Source organism: Mobula hypostoma, chromosome 13, assembly GCF_963921235.1.
Source record: "Mobula hypostoma chromosome 13, sMobHyp1.1, whole genome shotgun sequence".
NCBI classification, from domain to species: Eukaryota; Metazoa; Chordata; class Chondrichthyes; order Myliobatiformes; family Myliobatidae; genus Mobula; species Mobula hypostoma.
Genome location: NC_086109.1, coordinates 51954321 through 51978014, shown reverse-complemented (window position 1 = coordinate 51978014; position 23694 = coordinate 51954321). Strand labels below are relative to the sequence as shown.

Here is a 23694-nt window from a genome sequence, read left to right as displayed (position 1 = left end):
GCACAATCAGAACTGTACAAAATACTCCAGATGTGGCCTAACCAGAGTTTTATAAAGTTTCAACATAACCTCCTGACTTTTGAACTCCTTGCCTTAACTAATAAAAGCAAACATTCCATAAGCCTCCTTCTCTGCCTTATTGACCTGTGTAGCCACCTTCATTGAGTTATGAACTTGGACGCCAAGATATCTCTGCTCAGCAACACTGTTAACAGTGTACTGTCTCCTTGCATTTGCTGTACCGAGCTGCAACTCCTCACATTCATCTGGGTTAAATGCTATCTGCCATTTTTCAGTCTATATCTGCAACTGACTAATATTATGCTGTATTCTTTGCCAGTCTTCTACACTATCCACAACTCCACCAACCTTGGTATCATCTGCAATTTTACTAACCCACACATCTACATTTTCACCTAGGTCATTTATATACATCACAAACAGCAGAGGACCCAGCACAGATCCCTGTGGAACTCCACTAATTACAGACCTCCAGCTTGAATAAGTCTCTTCAACCACCACCCTCTGTCTTCTATGCACAAGCCAGTTCTGAATCTAATTCACCATGGACCCCATGCATCTTAATCTTCCTTATTAGCCTCCCAATATGTACTTTGTCAAACACCTTGCTAAAATCCATGTAGACACCATCCTACCCTAATCAATCTCTCTCATCACCTTGTCAAAAAACTCAGTTAAGGCACAACCTGCCACACACAAAGCCATGCTGCTCTCCCTAAGTAGGCCATGGGTTTCCAGATGCTCATACATCCTATCCCTAATATATCCTATCCTCCAGCAATTTCCTCCAGGATTCTCCCTTGTTCCCTTCTTAAATAGAGCTACAACGTTAGCCACTCTCCAGTCCTCCAGGAGCTCACTTGTGGCTAGAGAGGACGCAAAGATGCTGGTCAAGGCCCAGCAATCTCGTGTCTTGCCTCCATCAAAAACCTGGGGTAAATCCCATCAGGCCCAAGGGACTCATTCACCTTAATACTCATTAGGAGGCCCAACACTTCCTCCTCTTTGACTTCTAAACACCCTAATGTATTTATACACTCGGCACTGATCTCCTTCTCCCCAGTATTCTTTTCCTTGGTAAGTACTGAAGCAAAGTATTTATTAAGTACCTCACTCTCATTCTCTGCATCCAAGCAAATGTTCACCCCTTTACCCTTGAGTGGTCCTACCCTATCCCTAGTCATCCTCTTGCTCTTGTTGTATGTATAGAATGCCTTGGGATTCATCCTAATCCTACTTGTTAAGGACTTTTTATGGCCCCTCCTGGCTTTCCTAATTCCCTTCTTTATACTCATCATGTGCTTCTTTTGATCCTAACTTCTGAAGCTTTACATACTTTTCTTTTTTCTTCCTGACTAAACTCATCAGCCCTCTGGACATCCAAATATCTCTAATCATTCCATCCCTGTCCTTCCTTCTAACAGGAACATACCTTTCCTGTACTCTGTGCAATTAATCATGAAACACCCTCAACACGTCTGATGTGGACTTGCCAGAGTTTTAAGTGTTGATTGGGACAGGTTGTTTTCGGGCAACTTCCCTAAAGTGGGAGGCCTTCAAAAGTGAAATATCAAGAGTTCGGATTGTTTATGCACCTATAGAATAAAAGTCGAGCCTAATAGATTTAGGGAACCTTGGTTTTCAAGGGATATCAAAGCCCTGGTTAAGAAGAAGAAGGAGGTGCATAGCAGTTGTAGGCAGCAAGGAACAAATGGGGTGCTTGAGAAATATAAAAATGCAAGAGAATACTTACAAAGGAAATCAGGAGAGCAACAACAATGTATGAGGTTGCTCTAGCAGGAATGTGAAGGAGATTGCCAAGGGCTTCTACGGATACAGTATATTGAGAGCGAAGGTCAAAAGTGGTGTCCTCTTGAGGTCCTACATGATCATCTTTGCATGGAGCTGAAAGAGATGGTGTAGATCTTAAATGGATATTTTGCATCTACGTCTACTAGTGAGATGGACAGAGTCTCTCGAATGAGGCAAAACAGCAGTGAAGTCATGGACTGCTTATGGATTACAGAGGAGAAGGTGCTTGCTGTCTTGAGGCAAATTAGGGTGGATAAATCCCCAGGCCTAAAATTGTGTTCCCTCAGACCTTATCAGAGGCGACTGCAGAAATTGCAGAGGCCCCAGCAGAGGTATTTAAAATGTCCTTAGCCACGGGTGAATTGCTGAATGACCTGAGGAAAGCTTATATTGTTCAAGAAGAGCTCTGAGAATAAGCCAGGAAATTCTACTGGATAAATTATTGGAAGGTATTCCCAGGGACCTGATAAGTAAGTATTTGGATAGACAGGATCTGAGTAGGTCTAGTGAACTTGGCTTTGTTCATAATAGGTCCGGTTTAACCATCTTACTAGGAAAGTTGATGAAAAAAGGCAGTGGATGTTGTTTGTATGGACTTTAGCAAGGCCTTTGACAAAGCCCTGCAAGGGAGGCTGTTCAAGAAGGTTCTATCACTTGCCAGTCAGGTTGAGGTAGTAAATTGGATTCAAACATTAGCTTAGTGGGAGAAGCCAGAAAGTAGTTCCAGATGGTGTGCCACAGAAAACAGTGCTGGGTTCATTGTTATTTGTCAGATATATCAATGATCTGCATGATAATTGAGAGATTGTGGAGGCATTAGTGGTGATCTTTCAAGAATCACTAGATTCTGGAATAGTTCCTTAGGACTTGAATATTGTAAAGACAGAAAATTATGGGCCTGTTACCCTGACTTCAGTGGTTGAGAAGATATTGGAGTTCACTATTAAGGATGATACTTCGTGGTACTAGGAGGCACATGATAAAATAGGCCAAATAGGCTTAAGAGGAAATCTTGTCCGACAAATCTCTTGGAATTCTTCTGAGGAAATAACATCCAGGATAGACAAAGGAGAGTCAGTACTTGTTGTTTACTTGGATTTTCAGAAAGCCTTTTACAAGGTGGCACACATGAAACTGCTAGACAAAGTAAGAGCCCATGGTATTACAAAAAAGATACTAGCATGGATAGAATAACTGACTGGCAGGAGGCAAAGAGTGGGAGTAAAGGCTGCCAATGACTAGTGGTGCTAATTATATGTCAATGATTTGGATGAGGGAATTGATGACCTTGTGGCTACATTTGCAGATGATATGAAAATAGTTGGAATGGCAGGTAGTGTTGAAGAAGCAGGGAGTCTGCAGTACGATTTAGACAGATTAGGAGAATGGGCAATGATGGCAGATGGAATATAGTGTAGGGAATATGGACTTTGGAAGAAGGAATAAAAGCATAGCTTAGTTTCTAAATGGAAAGAAAATTAAGAATTCAAAGGGACTTGGGAGTCATGGCACAGGTCTCCCTAAAGGTTTAACTTGCAGGTTGTGTCAGTGGTAAGGAACTAGAATATAAAAACAAGGATGTAATGCTGAAGCTTTATAAGGCATTTGCTCAGGGAATGCTTGGAGTATTGTGAACAGCTTTAGGTCCCTTATCTAAGAAAGGTTGTCCTGGCATTAGAGAGGCTTCAGAGGAGGTTTAGAAGAATGAGGGAGGGATCTTGTTGAAGCATATCAAATGTTGAAAGGCCTTGATAAAGTGGATGTGGAGAGGATGTTTCCTGTAGTGGAATATAGGTGAGGGGGGGAATTTCTTTAACCAGAGCGTAGTCAATCTATGGAATTCATTGCCGCAGGCAGCTGTGGAGGCCAACTCTTTGGGTATGTTTAAAGTGGAGTTTGATAGGTTGTTGATTAGTCAGGATGTCAAAGGTTATAGAAAGAAGGTAGTAGAATGTATCTGAGAGGGATAATAAATCAGCTTGGATGGAACGGTGGAGCAGAGATGATGGGCTGAATGGCCTAATTCTGCTTCTATGTCTTATGGTCTTACTACATGGTAAACATGATCAGAATATTTGCAGATGACACCATGATTGGGGCCATAGTGGATGGTGAGGAAGGCTATCAAAGATTGCAGTGAGATCTGGACCAACTGGGACAGTGAGCTGAAAAATGGCAGATGGAATTTAGTGCAAGGAAGCGTGAGGTGTTGAACTTTGGGTGGTCAAACCAGTGTAGGACTTACACAATGAACAGTAGGGCATTGAGTATTGCAATAGAGCAGAGAGATCTGTGAATATTGATCCATAAATCTTTGAAGTGGTGTCATGGGTTGATAGGTTTATAAAGAGAGTTTTTGGCATATTGGGTTTCATAAATCAAAGTATTGAGTACAGGAATTGGGATGTTATGTTGAAGTTGCATAAGACATTGGTGAGGCCAAATTTGGAATACTGTGTGTATTTGTCAGTCACCTACCTACAGGAATACTATCAATAAGACTTAAAGAATTCAGAGAAAATTTACAAGGATGTTACCAGGATTTGATGACCTGAATCATAGGGAAAGGTTGAATAGGTTAGGACTTGTTTCCCTTGGAGCGAAGGAGAATAAGGGGAGATTTGATAGATATATACACTCAGTGGCACTTTATAAGGTACTTCCTGTAACTAATAAAGTCAGGCCTAAGTTTGTGGTCTTCTGCTGCATCCACTCAAGGTTCATCTTGTTCTGCATTCAGAGTTGCTCTTCTACACACCACTGTAGTAATGCACGGTTATTTGAATTATGTTTACCTTCCTGTCAGCTTGAACCAGTCTGGCCATTCTCCTCTGACTTCTCTCATTAATAAGGAGTTTTTGCCCACAGAGTCAATACTGCAGACTGTCTTTATTTTTAGTTTTTTTTGGTACCACTCTCTGTAAACTCAAGAGACTGTTGTGTGTGAAAATCCCAGGAGATAAGCAGTTTCTGAGATACTCAGACCAGCCTGTCCGGCACCAACAATCATTCCATAGTTAAAGTCATGTAGATCAGATTTCTTTCCCCGTCTGAACAACAGAATCTCTTGACCATGCCTGCATGCTTAAGGACAATAATTGGATATTGTCCTTAATGAACAGGTGTGCAGGTATACCTAATAAAATGGCTACTGAGTGTATAATATTATGAGGGGTATAGACAGGGTTGTGGGTGGTAGGGTGGAGTGGAGCTACGTCTCCACCAAAAGAGTTGTAAGGCACTCTTTCCCTCCACTAGCCTGCAGGTCACCCTTGGTCAACGTGTAGCACCTGCTTCGCCCCCTCCCCCCTCCCCCTCCCAAATCAGGGTCATATGAAACCATGGGAGCAGGTATGGTTGTATGAGTTGCTGGTACATATCACAAGTCCTGGTTATGTTACCACTGATGCAAGGCAGACAATCTCTAAAGAGCATTGATAATGGCTGGGGTCACCCATCTTGTAAAGCCACTGCCCAGAACAAGGTAATGGCAAACCACTAATGTAAAAAAAATTGCCAAGAGCAATCATGATCATGGCTAAGACAATGATCGCCCATGATATACAACATGGCACATAATGATGATGATGGTAGTCAGGGTCAATCCAAGGAGGCTTTTCAAAGACTAGACCTGGAAGCCATAGGTTAAGAGTGAAAGGTGAATATTTAAGGGGAACTTGAGGGAGATCTTTTCACTCTGTGTGTGTGATGAGAGTATGGAACTAGCTGCCAGCAGAAGTGATGGATTGAGGTTCAGCTGAAATATAAAAGAGAAGTTTGGGTAAGTATATGGGTGGGAGGGGTATGGAGGACTATGGGCCCGTTGCAGGACGATGCGACTGGCGGAACATCAGTTCAGTTTGAACTAGACAGGCCAAAGGGCCTGTTTCTATGATGTAGAGTTCTCTGATTTTATGATTCCATGACCCCAGTTCTCAGGCAAGTCTCTGACTCAAGACTTTCCACAGATGCTGCTTGACTAGCTGAGTTCTTCCACTATTGCTGTTCATTAGATAATTAAAATGCCCTTAAAATCCAGCAACACACACAAATGCTGGAGCAAATCAGGAGGTAGGCAGCATCTCTAGGGGATATAGGCAGTCAAATCTTTGGTTCAAGACATTTCATCAGGGTTCCTGACCTGCTGAATTCCTCCAGCATTCTGTGTGTTCCTCCCTATTTCCAGCATCCGTAGTCTCTTCTTTTGTTATTTAGCAACTGTGGGAAGGTGTCCATCTCCTTTTCTCTTTCATAGACATTTATTCTTACTCGTGCTGAACATTATCAGTGATAGGGTCTGTACTTTGTACGCTACTGCTAAACTGAAGGCAATAGAACTATTTGTCAGGAGCAGATTACAAGGTTCCCTTGACAATGGCATCCACCCCATGGGTCAATTCCCAGTTCAGCCTAGTCAAGTATCATTCATTGCGCAATGCTGACCTCCTAGCTTTTCGAATTTTGTTGGCATAATTTATCTTTGCTTAGGAAAGTTACATTCTTTCTCCCTTCCTTTTACAGTATATGGGTTGTGTGGAGGTCTTGCAGTCCATGAGATCACTTGATTTCAATACAAGAACCCAGGTCACAAGGTAAGGACCAATTGGCAGCTTGGATGTCAGGGAACAACAGATCTACTCTTCAAACATTTTTTTTTCTCATTTTTACAAATTTTATTTTGTAACTATTAACAAATCACAATATGCCTGGTTGTGTCCGTGAGAATTTGGAATATTCTTTATTTACAGGAAGCTAATTGGTCAAATGCTGTTCACTTCTGAATGTATTGTTGTGCCTTTCTAAGGTAGGAGTGGGAATGTTGTCCATGTGGATGGGACCAGTGTCTGTCTGAGGCAGGATTTGTGTCTGAAGCAGTCACTGGTGCCTGGGATGCAAGGACTGGTGTCTGGAGTGAGAACAACATCTATCTGGAGTCAGAACCAGTATCGGGGGGGGGGGGTAGGCAGTGTCTATCTAAAGCCTCCACCTCCTTTCTGTAATGCAGCAAACAGAACTGCACACAGTGTTCCAAACATGGCCTCAGCAGAGCTTTATATAACTCCACAAAGCAAAGCAAAGATTGTTTCAAAGGCAAGAGATGGTATTCTGTTGATTCACCAAGGGCATGAGACTCCTATATACCAGTGACTGAGAGTTTGTGTCCAGGTTTGGATAGGCACATGGTATGTCGGCCTTCACTGTGAGAAGGTTTAAGCACAGATATAATGATATCATCACAAGACTGTACCTGTAGTTCTTGTACAGCTCTGGTTTCCTTACTTAAATAAAAGATGGAGTGTAGCTGAGATTGACTAGGATTAAATGGTGGATTTAACTAGATTTAAATTAGAAAATGGTGGAAATACTCAGCAGGTCAACAGTAGTTGTGGAAAGAGAAACAGAGTTAACATTTCATGCCAAAAACATCTGGTGAGAACTGGGAGAGAGGAAAATAATGTAGCTGAATTCTGCAATGAACTGGGGAAAGGGATGGATAGGACAAATTCTATCAGTGCCTAGTGAAGCTAGGGTTGCTGAGGGGTAAGTTGTTCAAATTCTCCAGTCAATGGGTTAATATAAGCAATTGTAATACAAAGTAAATGTCAAAGTGCACATATGGGAAGTGAAAACTGAACCTATAGCACAGACTGACAACAGAAATATCTGGTTCTGATGCAGAGAAAGTGTGTTCCCTAAAGTTATCGGATTCAAAACTGAGTCTGGAAGTTTGCAAGGCCTCAGAGATGAGGCTTTGTTCCTCAAGCTTTAACCCTGATTGTAACGGAAACAAGAAGTCAGAGACAGAGAGAGATGGAAAATAGGAATAGGAAGACTGGGTTCACCCTGCAGAGTGACTGTGGGTGTTAAACAAAGTGGTCATCTCCAATGTACAGCAGATGAGGTGGTGAACACTGCATGCATGCAGGTGAGCCCATGAAATTCACCCTTACAGAACTCACAAACACGGTAACTGCCTAAAACCTGAGGTACAGAATAAAGCCCTTTGTCATGGGATCTATATTGAAAAAATGTAAATAAATAAACAGAATTATTGCTTTTTCAACAAGCTTTTCTTGACCTATGCACAGGGTGATACAGGTTATAAAACCCTGCAATGAAGGGTCACTTGAATACTAGCTTGGAAAAATTGCTGGCTTGCATGGGCATTTTGATCAGATCAGAATGGAGCAGATGGGCTGAAGGGCCTGTCTCTGTCTTGTATGACTCTGAATGATTGCATCACTGCAATGAATGTTTCTCTCAATGGTGGGAAGGGAAGACTTGAAAGTTCAGCTGTTGCAACTCCTGTGCTTTGGTGGGGAGTGGTTACAGGGGGCAGAAAAATGGATCAGGGAGTCACAGATACCAGGGTATGTGTGGATAGTAAAGGGCCCTGACTTTGAGGTAGAAGATAAGCCATATTTTTTGTGAATGTTGTGAAAGACAATGGCCAATTAATGCTTTTATTTTTTATGTTCCTAGTTCTTAAAATGAGCCATATCAATACTGAAGTTTAACACCAGTTTGCTCCCACTCCCCTAAATCATCAGCCCTTTCTATTTCCCCTTCCTTCTATTTGGCAGTCTGCAATAACCATGCAAAGTTGTTTGTTGGTGAGGCAGCGCAAGGTTTAAAAAGAACTCGGCATTACAGAACTTTTTGGTGGGTGCAATCATAATGACCTCAGGCACTCAGCAGGGGCCAATGAAAAGAAGCAAGGTGTAAGTAGAGCAGCCATTGTTGGAGTGGCCAGGATTTGGCTCAATGAGCTTAGAGAAGACCAGGCACAGGCTAGAACATAAAGCTTGAGAAGTTAGAGGTATAACAAGTGTAGGTAAGGTGATAGTTAGACAGGATGAACAATGGATCTAATAGTCTCCCTAATGACTGCATCTGTAGGAAGTGCACAACTTTAGGTCCTGATTGACAAAGTCAAAGAACTGGAGCTGGAGCTGGATGCACTCAGGATCATTTGGGAGGTTGAAAACCTCATAGGTGAGACTTTTACTGAGGTGGTCACGCCAGGGTGCAGGCTTCAGATAGTAGATGGATGACCACCAGGAGAAGTAAGTGGAGTGCAAAGTTCCCTCAGCTGTTCCCCCCAACAACAAGTATGCCACTTTGGATACTGCTGGGGGGAGAGTGTTGGGGCATGACCTATCAGGGCCCAGCAGCAGCAGCCAGGCCAGTGGCACTGTGACTGGCTCTGAGGCTCAGCAGGAAAGGGTAAAGTCAGGCAGAGTGATAGTGATAGTGAGGAAGAACAGAAAAGGATCAGCCATGATTGAATGGCGGAGCAGACTTGATGGGCCAGATGGCCTAATTCTGCTCCCATGTCTTATGGAGACTCGATAGTTAGGGGAATGGACAGCAGAAATTGTGGCTGCCAAAGAGATGCCAGGATGATGTGTTGCCTCCCAGCTGCTAAGGTCCAGGATTTCCAAGAGCAGCGGCAGAGAATTTTTAAGAGGGAGGCGGAGCAGCCAAGAGTTGTGGTGCACATTAGCCCCAATGACACAGGTAGAAAGGATGAAGGCTGACGAGCAGGACCTCTAAGGTAGTAATTGTTTAATTGTCCCAGTATGACGTGATAGTCAGGGCAAGAATAGGAAGACAACTATAGATGAACAAGTGGCTGAGGGGCAGGATTTCAGATTTCTGGGTCAGTGAGATCTCTTCTGGGGAAATAGCTAAAGGCTATTCTAAAGGGAGGACAAGACAACCATGCAAATACAACGTCAACATTCATTTCAAAAGGACTAGAATATGAAGCAAAGATGTATTGCTGAGTCTTTATAAGGCATTGGTCAGACTGCACTATTGTGAGTAGTTCTGGGCACCTTATTAAAGAAATTGGAGAGGGTCCAGAGAACGTTCATGAGAATGGTTCTGGAAACAAAAGGGTTAGTGTATGAGGAGCATTTGATGGCTCTGGGCCTGTATTTCTGGAGTTCAGAAGAATGAGGGGGGATCTCATTGAAACCTATGAAATATATAAAAGCATCAATAGAGTGGATGCGGAGGGAATATTTCCTATAGTGGGCGAGTCTAGGACCAGAGGGCACAGCCTCAGAATAGAGGGACATCCATTGAGAACAGAGATGTGGAGGAATTTCTTTAGCCAGGTGTGGTGAATCTGTGGAATTCATTGCCACAGATGGCTGTGGAGGCCAAGTCATTGAGTATATTTAAAGTGGAGAATAATATGTTCTTAATTAATCAGGTTACAAAGTGAAGAGAATGGGGTTGAGAGGGATAATAAATCAGCCATGATGGAATGGCAGAGCAGACTCAATGGTTCTAATGACCTAATTCTGCTCCTATGTCTTATGGTGTTATTATGGGCTTCATCAATCAGCTTATCAAGCTTTCTGTTTAACTATGTTTCTTGCCTCAAGTATGAGAGGGTCTGGTGTTCCACATTCTGGATAGAGGACTTATTTCAAAATGTCCATTTAGATAAACAAAATGGGTTGAATTCAGGGTTTGTGCAAATGGGTAGTTGGTGGTGAATATAGACTCAGAAGGCTGAACAACTTGTTTCTCATGCTGTATCTCCCTCTGCCACTTTGAAAGTTACTGGTGCAGACACTCTAATAACTTGTTAGAACTATCTATCATATAGCAATCAGTAAACTGATTTTATAATCACAGTGACAATAAGATGCTAGCAGCTTAGTTTCCTTAACCTGTTCCTCTATCACTGTTCCAGGGGAAAGCAAGTGAGTGCATGAACCATTATTTTATCTGCACAATTTGGGACTAATGACAAATTTTGTTTCACAAATAATCACATTGGCAACTAAGCAGGAAAGGCTCTTTGACCAGAGAGTGAACAATTCAGAGTAGTGTTCACACTTGTTCCCTGGGAGAAATGGAGTGAAAATGTTGCACACATACAATGTGCTGCTTGGAAAGGCAGGACCCCTTTGTGCTGAGATGTGAAACACCTTAAATGGCTTCCTTAATGTGAAGGTGCATCAAACACTGACGCACTGATATAGTGGAAACTGCATTTAAACAATTTCTGTTTAAAATTTTGTAAAGACCTTGAAAGTACCATACTCATTCAGATTCAATTTGTTTGAAGTGATTTCTTTTTGGTTATATTGTGAATGGGTTCACTGTGTTGGATCTTGAAAGTCTTTTCACCATTTTACCCACATATCCAGGTTGTTGACTTCAAAAGGAGTAGTGGACCGCACAACCCTATTTACATCAGTGGCACCACTGATGGAACAGGTCAAAAGCTTTAAGTTCCTCGGGGTCAATATCACAAATGACCTGACTTGGTCCAACCAAGCAGAGTCCACTGCCAAGAAGGCCCACTAGCACCTTTACTTCCTGAGGAAGCTAAGGAAATTTGGTCTGTCCCCTAAAACCCTCACTAATTTTTATAGATGTACCATAGAAAGCATTCTTCTGGGGTGCATCACAACCTGGTATGGAAGTTGTCCTGTCCAAAACCAGAAGAAGCTGCAGAAGATCGTGCAGAAGCCCAGCACATCACATAAACCAATCTTCCATCCTTGGACTCACTTTATACTGCACGCTGTCGGATCCATGCTGCCAAGATAATCAAGGACATGACATACCCAGCCAACACACTTTTCATCCCTCTTCCCTCCGGGAGAAGGCTCAGGAGCTTGAAGACTCATACAGCCAGATTTGTGATAAGACCACTGAACGGATCCTGACCCGGATCTGGGCCATACCTTCCAAATATCCGGTCCTGCCTCTCGGTTTTTTTGCACTACCTTACTTTCCCTTTTCTATTTTCTACTTATGATTTATAATTTAAATTTTTAATATTTACTATCGATTTGTACTCCAGGGAGCACGAAGAGCAGAATCAAATATCGCTGTGATGATTGTACGCTCTAGTATCAATTGTTTGGCGACAATAAAGTATAAAGTATATAAAGTATATCCAGTGAGCTCTGAACTCTCACTCTACTTATGCTCGAGGACTTTTAGACTCCCTTTGTTATTTTATTTCTTCCAATCTTTCATGAGGAATATAGAGGGTTAAGGAAGAGTATTTAAGAAGACAAGGACAATTCATGAAATATCCTTAGCGAATAAGATTAAGCAGAATCCTAAATTATTCCGTAAATATATTAGGAGCAAGGGGTAGTTGGGGAAATTGTGGAGCAAGGGATGTGGGCGAGGTTTGCCACACACATATCTTTTGTTACTGGCGTACAAAGGAATTGCACAAAGACTGATTTGTGAATGACGGACTTTAGGACCCAGGAGAGCCAGGGAGCTCAGGAACCCTCCCGCACGACTGCTGCTGAATCTGCAGTATTTCTGTTCCATTGACGGATGCTGGTAATGCGTTAAAATTAATGGATTGATTATTCTCAAATCCGCAGTATTTCTGTTCCAATGGCGGATGCCGTTAACGCATTAAAATTAAATCATGTTTATTTCACTCTCCATAAATTTATATTTATACTGACTTACTCCTGACTCAGGACTCAGCAGCAGCCGTCACGATGCAAATTCCTCGTACAATTCCTTTGTGCGCGAGTAGCAAAAGATGTGCACGCACACCTTAGAGAGACGAAGTGTATATTTGCCATTAAGGGACACATAAAGTTATTTTTGTGTTGGTCTCTTTGAATGCTTGACAATAGTGTAGCTCTGAGGGAACATTTCAAATATTTATTTTATTTCGAGATACTACAGTGACAGGCCCTTCTGGGCCAATGAGATTGCACTACCCAATTACACCCATGTGACTAATTAACCTATTAACCATAGGTCTTTGGAATATGGAAAGAAACTGGAGCTCCAGGAGGAAACCTACATGGTCCTGGAGAGAACATACAAATACCTTACAAATAGTGCCAAAATTGAATCTCGTTGCTGGTGCTGTATTAACGTTAAGCTAATCCCTACACTGCCATGGCACCACAAAGCTTTCAATACCTTGACCAATGAAGCAAATGTACAATATGCCTTCTTTACCATGCTATCTACCTGTCTGGCCAATCTCAAGGAGCTGTGGGCTAAGGTTTCAAAATCCTTTTGTATATCAAGACTCCTGCCATTTACTGTTAATTTCCTCTTCCATTTGACCACCCAAGTGCAACACCTCACACTTCACTGGATTAAACCCCATTCGCCACCATATTTCCAGTGTTTGATATCCTTCTGACAACCTTCCTTACCAACCACAGGTCCACCAATTATTTATATTCAATGCTCTGACCAATGGAGGTAAGACATCACAGGTGCCTTCTTCACCGTATCCACCTGTGATGTCACTTTTAGGGAACTATAAACTTGAATCCCAAGATTTCTCTGTCCATAGAACCATAGAACCATAGAAACTACAGCACAGAAACAGGCCCTTTGGCCCTTCTTGGCTGTGCCGAACCATTTTCTGCCTAGTCCCACTGACCTGCACACGGACCATACCCCTCCATACACCTCCCATCCATGTATCTGTCCAATTTATTCTTAAATGTTAAAAAAGAATCCGCATTTACCACCTCGTCTGGCAGCTCATTCCATACTCCCACCACTCTCCGTGTGAAGAAGCCCCACCTAATGTTCCCTTTAAACTTTTCCCCCCTCACCCTTAACCCATGTCCTCTGGTTTCTTTCTCCCCTTGCCTCAGTGGAAAAAGCCTGCTTGCATTCACTCTATCTATACCCATCATGATTTTATATACCTCTATCAAATCTCCCCTCATTCTTCTACGCTCCAGGGAATAAAGTCCTAACCTATTCAACCTTTCTCTGTAACTGAGTTTCTCAAGTTCCGGCAACATCCTTGTAAACCTTCTCTGCACTCTTTCAACCTTATTTATATCCTTCCTGTAATTTGGTGACCAAAACTGAACACAATACTCCAGATTCGGCCTCACCAATGCCTTATACAACCTCATCATAACATTCCAGCTCTTATACTCAATACTTCGATTAATAAAGACCAATGTACCAAAAGCTCTCTTTACGACCCTATCTACCTGTGACGACACTTTTAGGGAATTTTGTATCTGTATTCCCAGATCCCTCTGTTCCACTGCACTCCTCAGTGCCTTACCATTAACCCTGTATGTTCTACGTTGGTTTGTCCTTCCAACGTGCAATACCTCACACTTATCAGTATTAAGCTCCATCTGCCATTTTTCAGCCCATTTTTCCAGCTGGTCCAAGTCCCTCTGCAGGCTCTGAAAACCTTCCTCACTGTCTACTACACCTCCAATCTTTGTATCATTAGCAAACTTGCTGAATCAATTTACCACATTATCATCCAGATCATTGATATAGATGACAAATAACAATGGACCCAGCACTGATCCCTGTGGCACACCACTAGTCACAGGCCTCCACTCAGAGAAGCAATTCTCTACCACCACTCTCTGGCTTCTTCCATTGAGCCAATGTCTAATCCAATTTACCACCTCTCCATGTATACCTAGCGACTGAATTTTCCTAACTGACCTCCCATTCGGGACCTTGTCAAAGTCCTTACTGAAGCCCATGTAGACAATATCCACTGCCTTCCCTTCATCCACTTTCCTGGTAACCTCCTCGAAAAACTCCAACAGATTGGTCAAACATGACCTACCATGCACAAAGCCATGTTGACTCTCCCTAATAAGCCCGTCTATCCAAATGCTTGTAGATTCTGTCTCTTAGTACTCCCTCCAATAACTTACCTACTACTGACGTTAAACTCACCGGCCTATAATTTCCCGGATTACTTTTCGATCCTTTTTTAAACAACGGAACAACATGAGCCACTCTCCAATCCTCCGGCACTTCACCCGTAGACAGCGACATTTTAAATATTTCTGCCAGGGCCCCCGCAATTTCAACATTAGCCTGCTTCAAGGTCCGAGGGAACACTCTGTCAGGTCCCGGGGATTTATCCACTTTAATTTTCCTCAACACAGCAAGCAGTTTCCATGGTCTCACTACTTGATTCCCTCAATTCCATAGATTTCATGCCAGCTTCCTTAGTAAATATAGACACAAAAAACCTATTTAGGATCTCCCCCATTTCCTTTGGTTCTGCACAAAGCCGACCACTCTGATCTTCAAGAGGACCAATCTTATCCCTTACAATCCTTTTGCTCTTAATATACTTGTAAAAGCTCTTTGGATTATCCTTCACTTTGACTGCCAAGGCAACCTCATGTCTTCTTTTAGCCCTCCTGATTTCTTTCTTAAGTATTTTCTTGCACTTCTTATACTCCTCAAGCACCTGATTTACCCCCTGTTTCCTATACATTTCATACAACTCCCTCTTCTTCTTTATCAGAGTTGCAATATCCCTTGAGAACCAAGGTTCCTTATTCCTATTCAATTTGCCTTTAATCCTGACAGGAACATACAAACTCTGCACTCTCAAAGTTTCCCCTTTGAAGGCTTCCCACCTACCAATCACATCTTTGCCAGAGAACAACCTGTCCCAATCCACACTTTTTAGATCCTTTCTCATTTCTTCAAATTTGGCCTTCTTCCAGTTCAGAACCTCAACCCTAGGACCAGATCTATCCTTGTCCATGATTAAATTGAAACTAATGGTGTTATGATCACTGGAACCAAAGTGCTCCCCTACACAGACTTCTGTCACTTGCCCTAATTCGTTTCCTAACAGGAGATCCAATATTGCATCCCCTCTAGTTGGTCTCTCTATATACTGATTTAGAAAACTTTCCTGAACACATTTTACAAACTCTAAACCATCTAGACTCCTAACAGTATGGGAGTCCCAATCAATGTATGGAAAATTAAAATCCCCTACCACCACAACTTTATGTTTCCTGCAGTTGCCTGCTATCTCTCTGCAGATTTGCTCTTCCAAGTCTCGTTGACTATTGGGTGGTCGGTAATACAATCCCACTAATGTGGCCATACCTTTCCGGTTTCTCAGCTCCACCCATAAGGACTCAGTAGACAAGCCCTCTAATCTGTCCTGCCTGAGCACTGCTGTAATATTTTCCCTAACAAGCAATGCTACTCCCCCACCTTTCATTCCTCTGACTCGATCACATCTGAAACATTGGAACCCTGGTATATTAAGCTGCCAGTCCTGCCCCTCCTGTAGCCAAGTTTCACTAATTGCTACAACATCATAATTCCACGTGTCAATCCATGCCCTGAACTCATCCGCCTTCCCCGCAATACTCATAGCATTGAAATATATACACCTCAGAAGATTTTTACCACCACTCACAACCTTTCTATCAGCGGATTTGCTTCAACTTTCAACATCATTTATTTTCACCCCAGCCACACTGTCAGCTCTGGCACTCTGGTTCCCATCCCCCTGCAATTCTAGTTTAAAGCCTCCCCAATAGCACTAACAAACCTCCCTGAAAGGATATTGGTCCCCCTGTGGTTCAAGTGTAACCTGTCTCTCTTGTACAGGTCCCACCTGCCCCAGAAGAGGTCCCAATGATCCTGAAATCTGAAACCCTGCCCCCTACACCAGTTCCTCAGCCACTTGTTCCTCTTCCAGAGCATCCTATTCCTACCCTCACTGGCACCTAGCACAGGTAGCAATCCTGAGATTACCACCCTCGAGGTCCTGCTTTTCAACTTCCTACCAAGCTCTCTATACTCACTGTCCAGGACCTCTTCACTCTTCCTTGCTATGTCATTGGTACCGATGTGCACCACGACATCTGGCTGGTCACCCTCCCACTTCAGAATGTCATGCAATCGATCAGAGACATCCTCAACCCTGGCACCTGGGAGGCAACAAACCATCCTGGATTCTCTGTCACGACCACTGTCCATCAACAACCCTTAGCACCTTACTATTTACTGAATATGTTCCACTCCATGTGGAGAAGATGTTTCCTTTGGTGGGGGAGTCTAAAACCAGAGAATACGGCTTCAGAATAGAGGGACGTCATTTTAGAAGAGATGAGGAGGAATTTCTTTAGCCAGGGAGTGGCAAATCTGTGGAGTTCTTTGCCACAAGAGTATGTGGAGTCATTGGGTATGTTTAAGGCCGATGTTAATGGATTCTCAATTAGTCAGGGCATAAGGAATATGCGGAGAACGCAGGAGACTGGGACTGAGGGGAAAAACAGATCAGCCATGTTGAAATGATGAAGTAGATTCAATGGATCAAGTTGCCTAATTCTGCTCCTGTATCTTGTGGACTGATAACCTTATGTATTATCAAGGCAGATTTTATGGATATGCTTCTAAATTCACTTTTTGAATGCTTGAAATGGATGCAGTCTCTCTCCTAGAATGTTTAAAATGGAGTACTCTACACCCATCATCTTTCTGGTTATTTTGTGTAATTTTTGAGTTGCCACTTGATCACATCTTACGTCCTGCTGAGCTGCAACTTCTGCAATTAATGCTTGTAACTGGGTCTCATGACTTACTGCAAGTTTGTTTCTTATGTGCCTCAGTTATGAAAATGTTGTCTGGGTCGAGACCAACACAGTTAAGGCACGGCTTTCTCTGTCCTGTGGTTTGCACAGTTTTGTGGTGCATGTTTCCTTTTTCATTGTGACCATTTGTAAATTGGATTCACGCATTTATCTGCACCTTCGATTTCAAAGTTATTTTGACACCACACGTTTTCTGGGCATGCGTTTCATTTTCCTTCCTATGATCAATATCTTATTCATGTTAATTATATGTTATTTGTTTTTATTTCATTTGAATGCTGATGTAACCCAGGTTAATTAAACCCAAAATTGTAATGTTAGGATGTTCTACTGTGGAGGGAGGAAAACAAAGTTTATTGTTTTTTTTTAAAAATGAGAATTTGGAAAAAACGCTATGTAAGGGAGGAGCGGGCAGGACACAGTATGGAGAAGGAGAGAAATGCAGCAACAATTAGAAGCTGAAGACAGTGATGAGTGCAGTGGATGGAGGGGAACAGGTGGATGTCGTATACTTGGATTTCCAGAAGGTGTTCAATGTAGTGCCACACAAGAGACTTATGAATAAAATACGGATGCATGGAGTCAAAGGAAGTGTATTGGCATGGATAGTGGATTGGTTAACCAACAGAAGGCAGAGAGTTGGTATAAATGGGTGTTTCTCCAGTTGGCAGTCAGTGGTGAGTGGGGTGCCACAGGGGTCAATGCTGGGCCCACAGCTGTTTACCATTTCAATTGATGATTTGGAAGAAGGGACTGAGTGTAGTGTAGCAAAATTTTCTGATGACACTAAATTGAGTGGAAAAGCAAATTGTGCAGAGGATGTGGAGAGTCTGCAGAGGGATATAGATAGGTTAAGTGAGTGGGCCAAGGTCTGGCAGATGGAATACAACATTGGTAAATGCAAGATCATCCACTTTGGAAGGAATAATAGAAGAGCAGATTATTATTTAAATGGTGAAAGATCGCAAATGCTGTTGTGCAGAGGGACTTGGGAGTGCTTGTGCATGAATCGCAAAAAGTTGGCTTGCAGGTACAACAGGTTATTAAGAAGCCAAACAGAATATTGGCCTTCATTGCTAGAGGGATTGAATTCAAGAGCAGGGAGGTCATGCTGCAACTATACAGGGTACTGGTGAGGCCGCAGCTGGAGTACTGAGTGCAGTTCTGGTCTCCATACTTGAGGAAGGATATACTGGCTTTGGAGGCAGTGCAGGGGAAGTTCATCAGGTTGATTCCAGACATGAAGGATGTGGGATGTGTCAGATGTGGGAGGTCCTGGAGTCTCCCAGCCTCCCGGACGGCCATATCTGCACCTGGTGTGTTGAGCTGCAGCACCTAAGGGACCGAGTTAGGGAACTGGAGACCTTCGTCTGGTCAGGGAGAGCGAGGAGGTGTTAGAAAGGAGTTATAGGCAGGTGGTCACACCGGGGCCACGGGAGACAGACAAGTGGGTAACAGTCAGGAGAGGGAAGGGGAAGAGTCAGGTACTAGACAGTACCCCTTGACAATAAGTACTCCTGTTTGAAGAAAACAGAAGGGAAATTATCTGTCCAGTCCAACACAAGGAATTCAGTTGCAAATTCACACGGGTTCAGCAAAAAGTTTTGTGATTGACGTGGACTGAACAAACAAGGCATGTCTCTACCCGTACACACAGTTGAAATGGCTAAAATGGATCTGTAGAAATGACCTGGGGGAAGTGACAGTGGCCGTGCCTCTGGCACAGACTCCAGCCCTGTAGCTCAGAAGGGTAGGGAAAGGAAGAGGAAGGCAGCAGTGATAGGGCTACCCTATAATTAGGGGGTCAGACAGGCGATTATGTGAATGCAGGAAAGAAACTCAGACGGTAGTTTGCCTCCTGGGTGCCAGGGTCTGGGATGTTTCAGATCGTGTCCAAGATATCCTGCAGTGGGAGGGAGAACAGCCATTGGTACATATTGGTACCAATGGCATAGGTAGGAAAAGGGAAGAGGTCCTGAAAAAAGACTACAGGGAGTTAGGGAGGAAGTTGAGAAGCAGGACTGCAAAGGTAGTAATCTCGGGATTACTGCCTGTGCCACACGACAGTGAGAATAGGAATAGAATGAGGTGGAGGATAAATGCGTGGCTGAGGGATTGGAGCAGGGGGCAGGGATTCAGATTTCTGGATCATTGGGATCTCTTCTGGGGCTGGTGTGACCTGTACAAAAAGGACAGGTTGCACTTGAATCCCAGGGGAACCAATATCCTGGCAGGGAGGTTTGCTAAGACTACTGGGGAGAGTTTAAACTAGAATTGTTCGGGGGTGGGAACCGAACTGAAGAGACTGGGGAAGAGATAGTTGGCTCACAAATAGAGAAAGCTTTGAGACCGTGTGTGAGGGAGGATAGGCAGGTGATAGAGAAGGGACACGCTCAGACCGAAGGTTTGAGATGTGTCTATTTTAACGCAAGGAGTATTGTGAACAAAGCGGATGAGCTTAGAGCGTGGATCAGTACTTGGAGCTATGATGTAGTGGCCATTACAGAGACTTGCATGGCTTAGGGACAGGAATGGTTACTTCAAGTGCCGGGTTTAAGCACTTGAAGAGAAGGAGGGGAGGCAGAAGAGGTGGGGGCATGGCACTGTTGATCAGAGATAGTGTCACAGCTGCAGAAAAGGTGGACTTCATGGAGGGATTGTCTATGGAGTCTCTGTGGGTGGAGGTTCGGAACAGGAAGGGGTCAATAACTGTACTGAGTGTTTTTTATAGGCCGCCCAATAGATAGGGAAACATATCCTGGAAAGATGTAAAAATAACAGAGTTGTCATAATGGGAGATTTTAATTTCCCAAATATCAATTGGCATCTCCCGAGAGCAAGCGGTTTAGATGGGGTGGAGTTTGTTAGGTGTGTTCAGGAAGGTTTCTTGACACAATATGTAGATAAGCCTACAAGAAGAGAGACTGTACTCGATTTGGTATTGGGAAATGAACCTCGTCAGGTGTTAGATCTCACAGTGGGAGAGCATTTAGGAGATAGTGATCATAATTCTATCTCCTTTAAAATAGCATTGGAGAGAGATAGGAACAGACAAGTTAGAAAAGCATTTAATTGGAGTAAGCGGAATTATGAGACTATCAGGCAGGAAATTGGAAGCTTAAGTTGGGAACAGACGTTCTCAGGGAAAAGTAAGGAAGAAAAGTGGCAAATATTCAGGGGATATTTGTGTGGAGTTCTGCATAGGTACGTTACAATGAGACAGGGAGGATATAGTTGGGTACAGGAAGTGTGTTATACAAAGGCTGTAACAAATCTAGTCAAGAAGAAAAGAAAAGCTTACAAAAGGTTCAGAGAGCTAGGTAATGTTAGGGATCTAGAAGATTATAAGGCTAACAGGAAGGAGCTTAAAAAGGAAATTAGGAGAGCCATAAGGGGCCATGAGAAGGCCTTGGTGGGCAGGACTAAGGAAAACCCCAAGGCATTCTACAAGTGTGGAGACATGAGAGAATAGGACCAATTGAGTGTGACATTGGGAAAGTGTGTATGGAACCGGAGGAAATAGCAGGGGTACTTAATGAATACTTTACTTCAGTATTCACTATGGAAAAGGATCTTGGTGATTGTAGTGCAGACTTGTAGCAGACTGAAAAGCTTGAGCATGTAGATATTAAGAAAGAGAATGTGCTGGAGCTTTTTAAAGCATCAAGTTGGATTAGTTGCCGGGACCGGATGAGATGTACTCCAGGCTACTGTGGGAGGCGAGGGAGGAGATTGCTGAGCCTCTGGTGATGATCCTTGAATCATCAATGGGGATGGGAGAGCTTCCGGAGGATTGGAGGGTTGCAGATGTTGTTCCTTTATTCAAGAAAGGGAGTAGAGATAGCCCAGGAAATTATAGACCAGTGAGTCTTACTTCAGTGGTTGGTAAGTTGATGGAGAAGATCCTGAGAGGCAGGATTTATGAACATTTAGAGAGGTATAATATGATTAGGAATAGTCAACATGGCTTTGTCAAGGGGAGGTCGTGCCTTAAGAGCCTGATTGAATTTTTTGAGGATGTGACTAATCACATTGATGAAGGAAGAGCAGTAGATATAGTCTGTATGGATTTCAGCAAGGCATTTGATAAGGTACCCCATGCAAGGCTTATTGAGAAAATAAGGAGGCATGGGATCCATGGGGACATTGCTTTGTGGATCCAGAACTGGCTTGCCCACAGAAGGCAAAGAGTGGTTGTAGACGGGTCATATTCTGCATGGAGGTCGGTGACCAGTGGTGTGCCTTAGGGATCTGTTCTGGGACCCTTACTCTTCATGATTTTTATAAATGACCTGGATGAGGAAGTGGAGTGATGAGTTAGTAAGTTTGCTAATGACACAAAGGTTGTGTGTGTTGTGGATAGTGTGGAGGGCTGTCAGAGGTTACAGTGGGACATTGATAGGATGCAAAACTGGGCTGAGAAGTGGCCAGATAAGTGTGAAATGGTTAATTTTGATAGGTCAAATATGATGGCAGAATATAGTACAGGTGTCCCCCGCTTTTTGAATGTTCGCTTTACGAAACCTCACTGTTACGAAAAAAGGCAGCGCACAGGAAAAGCATCGCACGGTAAAAGGCAGCGCATGAAAAAAAATCAGCGCGTGCCCCGAGCAGCCGCTCTCCCCTGGATTTGGAATGACATTCTCGCTGGCATTGCTTAAACACATGCCTGTGAGCAGCCGTTAGCAAGATGAGTTCTCAGGTATTGGAAAAGCCTAAAAGAGCTCGTAAGGGTGTTACACTTAGCGTAAAACTAGACATAACCAAGCATTTCGATCATGGTGAACAAAGTAAGGACTAAGTGAGTTTGGCTTGTGGAAGTTGATGAAGGTGATGTTGAAGAGGTTTAGCATCCCATGACCAAGAACTGATAGATGAAGAGCTGATGCAATTGGAAGAGGAAAAGATAACAATCGAAACCGAATGAGTAATGATAAAGTACAACTTTAATTTTGAAAGGGTACGTCAGTTGTGTATTTGCAAGATGGTTTGAGTCCTTACAAGGAACAGTATGATAGAAAAATGCACGAGGCTAAGCAGTCAAGCAAGCCTTCCACATCAGCCACAGCAGACGATGAACCTCGACCTTCGACATTGAAGCAGGCAGACATAGAAGAAGATGACCTGCCTGCCCTGATCAACAATGAGATGACACCCCAGTGTCCCACCACCCCAAACCCCAGGCCGCGGACAGATACCAATTCGCGGAGAATGCAGTGGTAGCCGGGAGGCACACAGCACATCTTTAAGAAAAAAGCCAAAATAAACATGCTGAATAATTAGGTGCCACCCTGCACGTAATTGTCAGCCCAGATCAGAGGCGATTGCCGATTGCGTCACCTCTGATCTGGGTCGACATTTACGTGCTTATTTATTTCGGCTTTTTCCTTAAAGATGTGCTGGGTGTGTCCCAGCTACCACTGCACCACTGCATGCTTCACGGATCAGTATCGGTCTGCGTACTGGAGGGCGGGGGCCACTGCACCACCCAAACTCCGACGAATCAGCCAAACACACCATCATCTCTTTAAATTTACTTCGTTTATGTTACGATCCAGACCGTTGACTCCCTGTTTCCCTTTGGTTCCCTGTTTTCCCATGTCCCTCAGCCTTGGTGATTAGAGGCAATTTATTCTCGGCTGAACCGGTAGTTTATAGTCTCTGGCTTTCAGCTGTTTGGCGCGAGAGCGTCTGCAAAGTCACCAAAGGTACGGCGTGCCAATGTCATCTGGCCGGAGCAAGCCTAGTCTCCACCCGAAGCAAGTGCTGGTAATTCGCCTTTCCTCACCGGAGCAACCCTGTCAACTTACCCCGCCAAAGCGAGCCTGCAAAGTTTCCTCGCCGAGGTGGGTCCATCAGTTAACCCGCCGGAGGGAATCAAGAACCGCTGTCTACTGTTCCCGGGCCGAGCTGAGAGCTCGCCACTACCTGGCGGCATCCACATACTGAGTCAAGTCCCGGTGCTGGTGGCATCCATGTACCGAGTCAAGTCTCGGCCCTGGCAGCATCCACGTACCGAGTCAAGTCCCGTCCCTGGCGGCATCCAAGTTCCGAGTCAAGTCCTGGCCCTGGCGGCATCCAAGTACCAAGTCAAGTCCTGGTCCTGGCCCTGGCAGCATCCAAGTACCGAGTCAAGTCCTGGTCCTGGCCCTGGCAGCATCCAAGTACCGAGTCAAGTCCTGGCCCTGGTGGTCTGTGATTCCTGTTCTACCCCACTGTCTGTATCCCTTCTTGGCCCCTCTCGCCTCTAGCCCTCGTCTGCAGCCCTCGCCTGCACCTCGGTCTTGTTCTATCGCTGGAGCTAGATAGGTACTGTCTGGTGTTCTTTCATGTTGGTCTTGTTTTGTCCTCGCCTCCGTGGGGTAAGTCAGGCCATCTTGCCCCCCTGCGGGGGGGGGGTGTCATGAGTCCCGCCCCTATGTCCTGTATCCAAGGAGGGGTCCCAACTCTGTGTTCTGTGTATGTGTCCATGGTTCCA

The 23694-nt window shown here is 43.9% G+C and overlaps 1 protein-coding gene across 3 annotated transcripts in view; it reads left to right on the top strand.

Annotated features, from left to right (window-relative positions):
- LOC134355954 (SHC-transforming protein 1-like) overlaps window positions 1–23694 on the top strand; it is a 203835-nt gene that overhangs the window by 70255 nt on the left and 109886 nt on the right. For all 3 annotated transcript variants that reach the window (XM_063066499.1, XM_063066497.1, XM_063066498.1), the window contains exon 3: window positions 6355–6425. In XM_063066499.1, the coding sequence (XP_062922569.1) occupies window positions 6355–6425 (71 nt within the window). The remainder of the gene's footprint in view (window positions 1–6354; window positions 6426–23694) is intronic.